Genomic DNA, 12,150 nt, shown 5'->3' with positions numbered 1-12,150 from the left:
AGAAAATAATATGCATCAGAAGAATCATACCATCAATATAGCTACCCATTGGCTTAGAGGAACATTCCTCGATCTACATTAGCAACATCATCAAATTAGTGGATAGAACCTGTAATATTCTTATTTAACTAATAGAATAATGATTGTTCTGTGAAAGAAGAAATTAAACTTTATTGTACAATCAATGCTTTTCACTGGAGAAAAATGAACTCATAGAAAAGATTAGCTGAGCTTAGTCCAACTTGGTGCAACAAGAACCGCAACTGAGGACTCCAACTATCATGATCTTCCTGAAAGTAGACCTTAACAAAGAAAGCAATTTGGTACTGCTCCTATTTTCACGTTAAGCCTGTACAGCTTAAGCGGTCATTATAAATAGAGAACTTATAATTCATTATTGCATAGTAGTGTATAGAAGGTCATGTGACGGGTTCGAATGCGACAACCTTTGCCATGGAAGCTTGTGAACTATAGGCACATCGAGAAGCTGTATAGGGTCATCCACTAAAGATCCCATACCTCTTGTTAGACTTCAAGGATATGATCCTTGAGAATCTACCAGATAGACTCACTCCCATGCAAACATGCAGCAAGCTATTGATCTTGTATTGGGAGCTTCATCATCCATGCTATATTAATTGTAGAATGCTAATTAAATTATTATATGATAATTAAATTTTATGCTATATTAATTTGTATTCTTGAACCTATTCAGTATATTTTATGCTAATTAAATTATTATATGATTACAATTTCAAATGCAAGGAACCTTTCAAATGCTAAACTCAATATGCAGGCTTGACATTTAATCATGGGTATGGTAAATTAAGATCGTGATATGAACCTTCTCACACTCAGATGAGGCACTTTGCCATCCCTCAACAACTCATGTCATTTACAAGCATCCAGTATGGATCAGGCACAAATAAAATCTCTTTGGGAAAAGCTCATATTAGAAAGGAATGGTATTTAGCACTTAATAAGCAAAACATGAATGGTTACAAGGCATTTCATTGACACTACTAATTACAATAAAAAAATAAGAAAAGGACTTCACTTCTAGTGCTTCGCTGGAAAGAACATTGACTAGGGGATCAACAGAGAACTAACACCAAACTTATGCCTCAGAAACTAGGAGTGACCTCCGTTCGATCCTAATAATTTCAATTTCAGACATCAACTTAAATTTTCCGAATCTTTTCTGCCTTCACGACAGGATTTTCTTTGGCTATATACTGTCGACCAGCACTCTTGTAGTCAAACGAACATTCATGGGTCTCAGAGTACCGGTGAGCTGAGCAAAATGTGCCTCCACACCGGCATTTAAACCCAGTCAACCCAATCTTTTTCCGGCATAGCAAGCAGCGATTTGCTGGTTGCTTGTTGCAAGCATCCTCTGTTTGGTCTTTGCAAACATTCATGAGATTGCCTCCATCCAACTTATCAGACTTTTCAATACTAGGTTCCAATTGCACAGGAGAAGATGCAGTAGGAGCTGCCTTCTCAACTCCTATAACAGGCGTAGCAGCAACAGACTGTTGCATCATGATGAAGTCTCTGTAGCACTTGGAGCACAAATTATTGGTCATTGCACTCCCAAAAAAGCCACAGTTATTGGCACACAGAATCGGACCTTCCGGTGCGCAGCATTCAGTCTCCTCGGTCTCTTTGTTCCAGCTATCTTGTGCCATGCTTCACAGTTTATAACAACCTAACAGTCCAAGAATGTATCTCAATTTAGATATGAATCAACCTTGAAGGAAAAAAAAAAGAAGAAGAGGTAGTCCTTGAAGTAATTTTCTCTTTGCTTCAATGAATTCTCAAAAACTATAACCAAAATTCAAATATATCCAGCATTGAGAATTATAAGTGCAATATCAACTGTCTGTCTCTTTCGATATTTTAAATACTTATATCACCATGTAAAAATTTACAATGTAATGAAAGACTAATAACTTAGGAGCAACTTGACACCAATTAGGGAACAGAAAAGAATTAAGACAACAAATCGACATCCTTAAACCCTTTACTGATACCAAAGTTTCAGAAACTGGGCATCGATCCCATACATAGCAAGAAAGACTCAATTACTTGATCACGGAACCGGAAATACTACCCGGTTTTTCTAATAAATAGGATCAATCAGATGGAAAGGAAAAAAAAAAAGAAAACAAGAAAAAACCAATCTTTAGGATAAAAAAAAAAAAAACTTCTTCATCTAGAATCAAAAGAACCCCTTATCTAACTCATGACAGCATCGACGGGTGCAGAAGAAAGACAAGAGAAATCACAGAGTCCCAAACCAAAGAGAGACTGGATTTTGTCGAATTAGAAGCCAAAATCCATGGATTTCTGATCATCAAATGATACCAACACAGTATTTACAAATTAACTATTTAAAAAGAATCAATCTATTAAAACAGAATTCAAGAAGAATCAAGAGAAACGCAGAGATAGAAAAACGCCAACCTCGTTTTTTATCTAATCCGGAATAAAAGCATCGGAAGCAAAACGATTGATCGAACGGGAGAGAGATAGGACTGACCTTGCTCGGAATCGAACCTATTATTCGGGGCGACGGCGGAGGAGAGACGAGACGAAAGAATTCTTGTTTCAAGTCTGGGTTTTGAGGTTGGGAGGCTGTTGTTGGGGTTTTAAATAAATAGATAGAAACTTACCAAAAATAAGTACGTAGATGCGAAGTAGGATTGAAACGACAAGTCATCGGTCGCGTCTGCCCGACCTGCCCGGGACCTCCCGATCAGCCGCCCGGGGTCTAGCCGCTTTTTTTTTTCGTTGCCGAGAAGGAATTTTTTTTTCTTTTTTTTAATAATTTTTTTAGGAGGAAGGGAATTTCTTTATTGGGCCTGGATTTGAGATTCTGAAGAAGGACAACAACTTTAGTCAATAGAATTAAGTAGGGGTGACGAGGAAATAAGGTCAATTTGAGGTAAAGTTCACCTTAGGTCCAAACATCACATGTCATGCCAATGTTGTTATTCGATTTTTCTAAGTACTAATGATCTAAGTTTGATATCAATATAACATAGTAAATTTATAAATAAGTAATAAAACAGTAACATAAAAATAATGATAATAAAATAATGGAAAGGATAATTATTGCTTAATTTATTTTAAAACTGTTTTTACATTAGCTATGTACCCTCTTTATAGTTATGGAATCCCATAAACATTACCATGATTATTTTCATGCTAAAAAAGGTAGAAGTCAAACTTCTTTTCTTACTGAAAAATAATCATAGAAAAAAGTTTATTTTGTTAGAGATGGCAACAGGTGTATAGATTGTGTAAGCCATTACTCATTCCTATCCCGCAATTGGAAACTATATACTCATATCTACCGGGCATAGTAGGAATGGTTAGATAGGATGAGTTGGACGGATCGAAGAGTTAAAGTTATAAAACTCCTTTTTTTTTTGCTCACAAATCAAACACCAATCATTTTTTCAACTATTGCTTTTTTCATTGCATTAACAATCAAAAGAATCAAAACATAGATTGGGATGATATTTTCATGAACTAATTTAATAAGTGTTTTTGACTGTAGCATGCAACAACCTTCAATTATTCCCAAAAAAAATTGCATCTAAAAAAAATAAAAAAGAACTTCAAGCTGGGATTAAGGCTGCAAATGGGTCGGGTTGACCCGTGACCCATGACCAGACGGTAAGAGTCTTAGGGTTCCTAGTTCCTTGAAGGCGGAAGCGGCTCTCTCTCTCTCTCACACACAGTGAAAATCATAAGGGTTTCGCCGTTTCGAGCCTTCGAGTTCGAGGTGGAGCCATGGAGGCAAGGGAGAGGGACGGACGAAGAAGGCACAAGGGATAAGGGAGAGAGAAGAATGGTGGGAGAGAGAGAGAGAGCAAGAGGGGGGAGGGCGGTGGTCAAAGGCGGAGCTCCTTCGCCAGTGGCGCTTAGGGTTCCAGCAATGGCGCTTAGGGTACCGGCAGTGTGGCGGTCATAAGCTTCTTCAGTTCTTCTATAAAACTGTAATGCCCCCTACATTCCTCCTTATCAAATCACTCGTAGGTCTTTGCTTCGTTTCCTGCATTTGATATTTGGATTTGGTTCGCTTACTTTTCTTGCTTTCACTTCTTGGAATGGTCGGGCTTTTTGTGATTTTTATTTGATCTGATGGTTTTGGTTTGTGCTATTGGCGGTGGGTGGAGGAAGTAAGATTGGATTTCGATCTTTCTTCCTCCGATGTATCTATCTTTGCTTCCTTCTTCGATTTATAGCTCAATTTTTTTGTGTTTTCATGGCTTTTCATCCTAGATGGTCAGATGAAGGTTTTTGCCTTTGAATGGGTTTCTTGTGATCGGAGTTGCATCCCTCATAATCTAAGTGGTTGCCATATATCATTTGTGAGGGGTGAGCTTTTAGATATTGTTTAGTGAGTTGGAAGATCTACTCTTTTGATGCTCAGGATTAATACCCATCTATCTATACTAATCAGGAATATCTGCTCTAGTAATAATGGTTCCGTTGAACAAGAATTTCTTCGGAGTTGAGGTCCTCCAAAATTCATCTTCCACTTCTGTTTTGTTTATGGAACATATGGAAATCATCTTGGCATAAGCAACAGATAAATGCTGCCTACAGAATTATACAGCCTTGAAGTATTTGAACTATTTGCTCTCATACAAGGGCATTTCCTCTAGTAATGTTCAAGGCTCTGGAACCCATTCCACTTAATTTGAGGTCCAAATTTCTGGGAAGTTATCACAAGGAAGTTCATGTATCAGTTTGGGCTCTTGAAGAAACCAATGCAGCTCCAGAGAAGTGAAAATTTGTCTGAAGCTTGTAATGCTTGTTTAGATAGACTTTAGGTTATGGAAAATCCAAACATCATTTTTCCTAAAATTGAACCATGCACTGCATCCATTTACAAGTTTATTCTCAGATGAACGTACGTTCTGAACAATTCTCATCCTTGATTTGTGAGTTCTTATGGATCATTAAAGGTTCTCTATTAGTTCTATCATGCTCTGAAAAATGAAAATAATATTCTAGATACTACATTTTTTTAGTAATTGAAAACTTGTCGAAATGTATTCTTAAGTGTTTTTGGATATAAGTTAATGTCTATGATGGGTAGCAATGAAAACACAGCTGAAGTTTCAAGTACACTTCGTTCTGAAGCTATGGAGCCCTCTAATACAGAAAGTTTCCAAGCGAGCAAAAAAAGGAGGTCAGAGATATAGAATCATTATAGTGAGGTAGAAAACCAAAACGAGAAGGCTAAATATAATTATCGCCATTTTATTTTTTCAGCCGATCCTAAATATGAGACAAGTCATTTTCACAAACAAATAAAGAACTGTAAGTCCAAAAAAAGTCTTGATAGGAAGCAGAAACAATTAATAGGTAATGTGACTTTAAAAGATGGTCTTACCATTGAATGAGTAGACTCTCTATTCATTTGATCAAAAGAGAATCCATGAGGATCTTGTAGGAATGATAATTCTACAAGAGTTGTCATTTACAACAGTCGAGAACCCTCTTTTCGAAAATTTGTTATGAACCTTAGACCTAAATTTCGTGTTGTTTCAAGGACAACATTGACATCTAATTGCTTTAAAGCATTTGAAAAGAAAAAAAGAAGACTTGATGGTTTGTTTAAGGCAAACTATGGAAGAATTAGCTTAACATTTGATATGTCGACATCAAATTAGATATTGGGATATATGTGTCTTACTACACATTACATCACTAATGATTGAAAACTTAAAAAGAATATTATCAATTTTAAGATGGTTTCTTCACCACATATAGGCTTAGTCATTAGTGATTGTATAGCTAGCTGCAATTTATTTTAAAATATCGAGAAAAGGTTGGGTTCAATCACCCTAGATAATTTTTCAGCAGATACAACTATGGCCATGGAACTTCAAAGATAATTTAGAAGAGATTTACTTTTGGATGGTAAGTTCTTTCATGTGCATTGTTGTGCACATATTCTTAATTTGATTGTGAAGGACAGGTTGAAGGTAGTGGAGGGTGCTATTCATGGGATCCGTGAGGCTGTTAAATATGTAAAATCATCCCAAGATTGAAAACATTTATGGCAATTGTGAAACAATTAAAGATGCATAGTAAGAAAAGGATACGCATAGATGATGCTATACAATTCAAGAATATGTTTATGCGACTTGAGGCACGGGATTCTAATTTTGAAGATGCACCAACAAAGCGTTTCAATTTTTAATTTATAATTTTTTTTCATTTGTAGATGACCCACCTCCCTAAACTAATTATATGGTTGAAGATTACAAAACAGCTATTGTTATGAGTACTGATGATTAGCTTATGCAGGTGACAATCATCTTCATTATTATATTTATATTATTAAAAATATTGTAATTTTTATGCGTAGTTAACTGTATATCTATTACCTAAGGAAAAAGTGAAAATTTTTTTGTAGCTATTTTCTATCAAGTCCATACAACGTCGGGGTGTGGCTTTGCGAACTGAAGGGTAAGAGACTCCGTTTTTTGAACACTGCCATGTGCCATGTGTTTCATGTGCTATCTACTTCACTTGACACGTTGAACTACGTTTTTTTCTCGTTTGACTGTGATGTAATTCATTTTCATAGTGTCTTGGATCGGCTCATGTCAATGTTCAAATGAACTACTGGAATATTCTCTTAGTTAAAGTGAACCGATCATTCATGGATGTCTAGGTAGTGTGTCTTTTTGTTTAGCAGTCCTATCAACTACAGAGAAAACAATTATACTGCAGATGGTCTAGGTAGTTCATTTGGTTCATTTGGTTCAGTTGCAGGTTCATAATTGACAATTGGCCCTTTATGGATGATTTGGGCTTCAGGTAGCTTGGGCTTGTGAAATGCTGCTCGCTGTGGGTGTAGATGTGGTCACTGTAAGATGTAGAATTATTAGTCAATGACAGGTTTCAACGTTGCTACATCTCTTAGATTAGTTTGCCGATGGAAATAAAGATATACACTTCGTTTGTACCCTGTCGACCCGCTCCTTTTGCCCCATAAATCATCCAGTGAATGTGCTGTGCGATGTTACAGTATTCCGTAACGAACAACCTTGCTGGTGAACGCAGACTATATCCATAGAGACGCCAAGACGTGGGAGGAGCCCGCAAAATTCAAGCCAGAAAGATTTGAGAATAGGAAAGGGGAAGGGAAGTGGATGATCCCGTTTGGAATGGGGAGGAGGTGCCCTGGGGAAGGGCTTGCAATAAGAGAGGTTGGGCTAGCACTTGGGACGTTGATCCAATGTTTTGAGTGGAAAAGAGTTGGCAAAGAAGAGGTGGACATGGGTGAAGGCTCCAGATTGACCTTGCCTGAGGTCGTTCCGTTGGAGGCCATGTACTCTCCACGCCAAGCTATGATCAACGTTCTTGCAGGACTTTGAATCACTCGGATATCATTTATCTATTTTGATTTATGAATCTCTAGAAAATAAAGCTAGATTTTTGTAAATTGTACATCAAGCGACATATACGTTGCTCATGGTGTGAAAAATTAGATATTCAATAAATAAAAGGAAGCACAGACCCAGACCCGATCCAACCCGGATCCAAACCAGATCCGAATTTTTTGGATTGAATCCAGGTTATACATGAAACCGATGATCCAAATGATCCGTTGGGTCAAAAATTGTAGTGGTGGACCCGAACCGACCCGACCCAGGTAGGTACGTGTAGGTTTTTTATATTATTGGGTGTAATTGTAATTTATCACTAATCTCAGGAAGGTTTTTGTAATTTACTCTATAAAAAAAAATGTCAAAAACTATTCTTCTATCAAAAACACCGAATTTCTTTAGGTTGAAAGAAAAATTACTATTAATAGAAGAAATTTTGTATTTTCTTAATTTAGACCCCCTCTCTAAGATGTTAAATCCTGGCTCCACCCCCAACTCATGACCTACCTTACTAGCATTAGAACTTATTACGTCCATTTTCTCTCAAATCATTTTATAGATCCCTTATCATGGTGGTCATATGCATCCAATTGCATTGGCCATCTGCAAGTGTCTAATACCTGTAAAAAGTCAATTCTCTCCTCAGTTGGTAGAAATAAATAAATAGTAGCAAAGCCTCCTGCGTATCAACTCAAGAGGAAGGTACATACTTCCACCAATTGTACCTTACAGATTTTTGGTTCAATCTAAAAATATATATACTAGCTACAAGATGATCCCATGGTTATTAATTATGAAAAGAATGATACTAGAAAATTAGATGCTTGTTTATTGTATTAATAACTACATATTATTTCCTATATTTCTTAAATATTAGATTAGTTTTATTATACTTTAATCATTTGTGATCAAAAGAACTTGTTGGCTTTGTCTATTTTCACAAACAAAAACTAGACTGTTTCAACCCTAACCCACATATTATATGTTATCTAATCTAAAGTAACCTTAAATTGTACCTTGATAGAATTATATTATAAAAAGGCTAATATAAATAAGAGTAAATTACAAAAGCCCCCCTTGAAGTTTATGTTTGTTACATCTATACTCACTAGTTTGTAAAATCTATACTTACACTCAGTTAAATTAACGACGTTATCGAATCCATTTATCTCATATAAAAAGTCAAAATTATCTACGAGTGATGAATTACAAAATGCACCCTAAAATTAGGAGTAAATTATACTTACATTTAATAGTTTGAAAAATCTGCGCTTACCCTCCTGAGATTTATTTTCATTCAACACTTTAACCCATAACTTAATAGAATGTTAGCCAAACTATTAACTTTAATGGGACTTAATGCCACATAAGAAAAATTTAAAAAATGACCAAACTAGCCTTAAGTGATGTAACATCCACCCAATGCAGAGAGTCGCTGTGCGGTTTAATGGGTCTGAGTTTGATTTTAATGAATTATCAGAAAATAACAATGTGCAAAGAAAAAAGCAATCTAGATCTCTTAATCAAGTGGATGTCTCTAAAATTTTCTGTTGTAGAAAACTAGCATCAAGAGTATTATCACTTGAACTAGCCTGTGTATGATCCAATCTAGGCTATGGAACCACAACTGATGCACCCTCCAAAAATAAGAGTTCTTATGCATTTACTAATTTGGATCTTTTAGATGATTGGCTGCGAGACCTATTATAGCTTCATATATAGATATAGAAATCCTCATTTATAGCGACAATATCAGCAAATAATATACCGGCATCACTGATTTCAATGATGTGGTGGGCAAAAAAGTGAGAACAAAATATCATCAGAAATGACAGATGCTGGTCAGGAAGGATGCTCATTATCGGATGTCGGTTGCAAACAAAAGTAGTTGTTGATCGCTCGTCGAGAAAGAATGCTTGTGGTGGAGTGGCGAAGGGGAAACATGCTCTTGGCTGCTTAATCTCGAAGAAAAGAAGACTCTTGAAGACATAATACTTCGAAGAGTTCCAAGAGCCAGAAAAGTGAAAGAAGAGCCTTATTTTCTTATAAAGTTAATTTTGACTTAAATAGATAAATGGTTTCACTAACACTATTAATTTAAATGGGTGTAAGTATAAGAATTTACAAAATATTGGGTGTAAGTATTATAAACATAAATTCCAACAAAATTTTTGTAAGGTTGTTTTGGTCATTTTAAAAAAATTTCTAATATGACATTTGGGTCTGATTAAAAGTTAACGGTTTGACTAATATTCTGTTAAGTTATGGGTTGAAGTATTGAATAAAAATAAACCTCAAATGGGTAAATATAAGTTTTTCATACTATCGAGTGTAATTGAATTTACTCCTAATTTTAGAAAGATTTTGTAATTTACTCTATAAGTAAAGATATAAAAAACAGTTCTTCTATAAAAAAAATAAAATTTCTTTAGGTTGAAAAAAAATTACTATTAATAGAAGAAATTTTGCATTTTCCTAATCCTCCCTAAGATGTTAAATCCTACCTTACTAGCATTAGAACTTGTTAGGCCCATTCTCTCAAATCATTTTATAGATCACTTATCATGGTGGTCTTATGCATCCAATTGCATTGGCCATCCGCAAGTGTGTAATACTTGTAAAAAGTCAAATATCTCTTTAGTTGGTGGAAATAAACAAATATGGGCAAAGCCTCCTGCATGCATACCAACTCAAGAGGAAAGTACCTACTTCCACCAATTGTATCTTACAGATTTTTGGTTCAATCTAAGAATATATATGCTATCTACAAGTTGATCCCATGGTTATTAATTATGAAAATAATGATACTAGAAAATTAGATGCTTGTTTATTGAATTAATAACTATATATTATTTCCCATATTTCTTAAATATTAGATTAGCTTTCTTATACTTTTATCGTTTGTGATCAAAAGAACTTGTTGGCCTTGTCTAAATATAGCAAACAAAAACTAGAGTGTTTCAACGCTAACCCACATATTATATATTATCTAATCTAAAGTAACCTTAAATTGTAACTTGATAGAATTATATTATAAAAAGGTTAATATAAATAAGAATAAAATGCAAACCGCCCCCCCCCCCCCCCCAAATGAAGTTTACGTTTATTACATCTATGCCTACTAGTTTATAAAACCTACACTTACACCCAATTAAATTAACGGCATTACTAAAACCATTTATCTCCAAATTGCCCCTAAGTAAATTACAAAAAAATTCCTAAGGTTAGGAGTAAGTTATACTTAAATTTAATTGTTTGAAAAATCTACACTTATCTCCTTAACATTTATTTTAATCCAACACTTTGACCTATAACCGAACAAAATGTTTGACAAATCATTAATTTTAATAGAACCTAAATGTCACATCAGAAAAAAATTTAAAAAATAATCAAACTAGGCTTAGCTGATATAACATCAACCCAAGAAAGAAAATAACCGTGAGATGCTACGGGTCTGAGCTTAATCTTAGATAAATTATGAGAAAACAACAATGTACCAAAAAAAACAATATACCAAAAAAAAATCTACAACTCTCTAAGAAAGTGGAGGTCTCTAAAATTTTCTTTTACAAAGAACTAGCATTAAGAGTTTATCGGCTTGAGCCAAACTGTCTATGGTCCAAGTCGGGTTATAAAACCATAACCGATGCACCCTCCAAGAAAAAGAGTTCTTATACACGTACTGATTTGGACCCCTTAGATAATAAACTATGTAATCTATTATAGCTTAATATATAAATATAGAAATTCTCATTTGCAACGATAAAGTTAAAAAATTATATTTACAAAATTAGACAAGTAGAATTCAAAGCCAGTAAATAATACACCGATATCTTCGATCTCTATAATGCGGTGGGCTAAAAAACGAGAACTAAAACTGATTAAGAAGAACATATGCTGGTCGGAAACGGATGTTGGTTGGAAAGAAAGCTTGTATCTAATTGCATTGGCCATCTGCAATCAATTCTCTCCTCAGTTGGTGGAAATAAACAAATAGTGGCAAAGCCTCCTGCATATCAACTCAAGAGGAAGGAACGTACTTCCACCAATTGTATCTTACAGATTTTTGGTTCAATCTAAAAATATATATACTAGCTACAAGATGATCCCATGGTTATTAATTATGAAAAGAATGATACTAGAAAATTAGATGCTTGTTTATTGTTGGTGTGCTGTCGCAGGCAACCAAAAATAAAACCTATACTTCTAAAAATATATATGTAGTAGTGCGAGTAAGGATCGTTCCCACGGAGAGTATCTAGCCTAGTTTTATGCAACTTGAACAAGGACGGAGGGGGGGTTTGAGTATAATGAAAATAATAAAACAACTAAAGAAGAATTCAGATTTAAGTATTGAAATCAATCAAAAGAATAAATCTTGGTCTAAGTCAACATCCACCATCGGAATTTTACAACTGATCATTGATGCAAAGATATCAATTTGCACTTTGAATGTCCACCGATAGAAATATTTTTCTATCTCTTCTTAGTTGTAGTTAATTAAAAACAAGCGATCTAATTAACCCTAACTACTAAACAACCCAAAACAAGCGCTAAAGGTTTAATTTAGTAGCAGCCTTAAGAATTAGAGAGATCGATGAAACTAAACAACACAAACACAAGCAGTTGCATTTGATTTAGCCGAGTATTCTTCCTAAGATCTGAAAATTTCTGACGCAGCAAATTATTAGATCTTAGTTGCTTCACAGATTAGAGGAATCAAACA

The 12,150-nt window shown here is 34.9% G+C and overlaps 1 protein-coding gene across 2 annotated transcripts; it reads right to left on the bottom strand.

The window, feature by feature from the left end:
* Window positions 1–950: 950 nt before the first annotated feature.
* On the bottom strand, window positions 951–2,792 carry LOC149752827 (zinc finger A20 and AN1 domain-containing stress-associated protein 9-like). 2 transcript variants are annotated; one of them, XM_089925317.1, is made up of 2 exons: window positions 2,679–2,792; window positions 951–1,711 (listed from the first exon to the last, which is right to left on the bottom strand). In XM_089925317.1, the coding sequence occupies exon 2, from the start codon at window positions 1,689–1,691 to the stop codon at window positions 1,182–1,184; it is 510 nt and encodes a 169-aa protein (XP_089781443.1). In that variant the 5' UTR covers window positions 1,692–1,711; window positions 2,679–2,792; the 3' UTR covers window positions 951–1,181. The 2 variants fall into 2 exon arrangements, with proteins under 2 accessions (XP_089781443.1, XP_089781442.1); XM_089925316.1 differs by lacking the exon at window positions 2,679–2,792 and adding an exon at window positions 2,546–2,668.
* Between the last annotated feature and the right edge of the window lie 9,358 nt (window positions 2,793–12,150).

This window comes from Phoenix dactylifera, chromosome 9 (assembly GCF_051530095.1).
Source record: "Phoenix dactylifera cultivar Ajwa chromosome 9, Ajwa_hap1_PhDact_Kaust_v1.1, whole genome shotgun sequence".
Lineage (NCBI taxonomy): Eukaryota > Viridiplantae > Streptophyta > Magnoliopsida > Arecales > Arecaceae > Phoenix > Phoenix dactylifera.
Note: the sequence above shows the minus strand (reverse complement) of the source record. Positions and strands in the feature narration are given on the sequence as shown.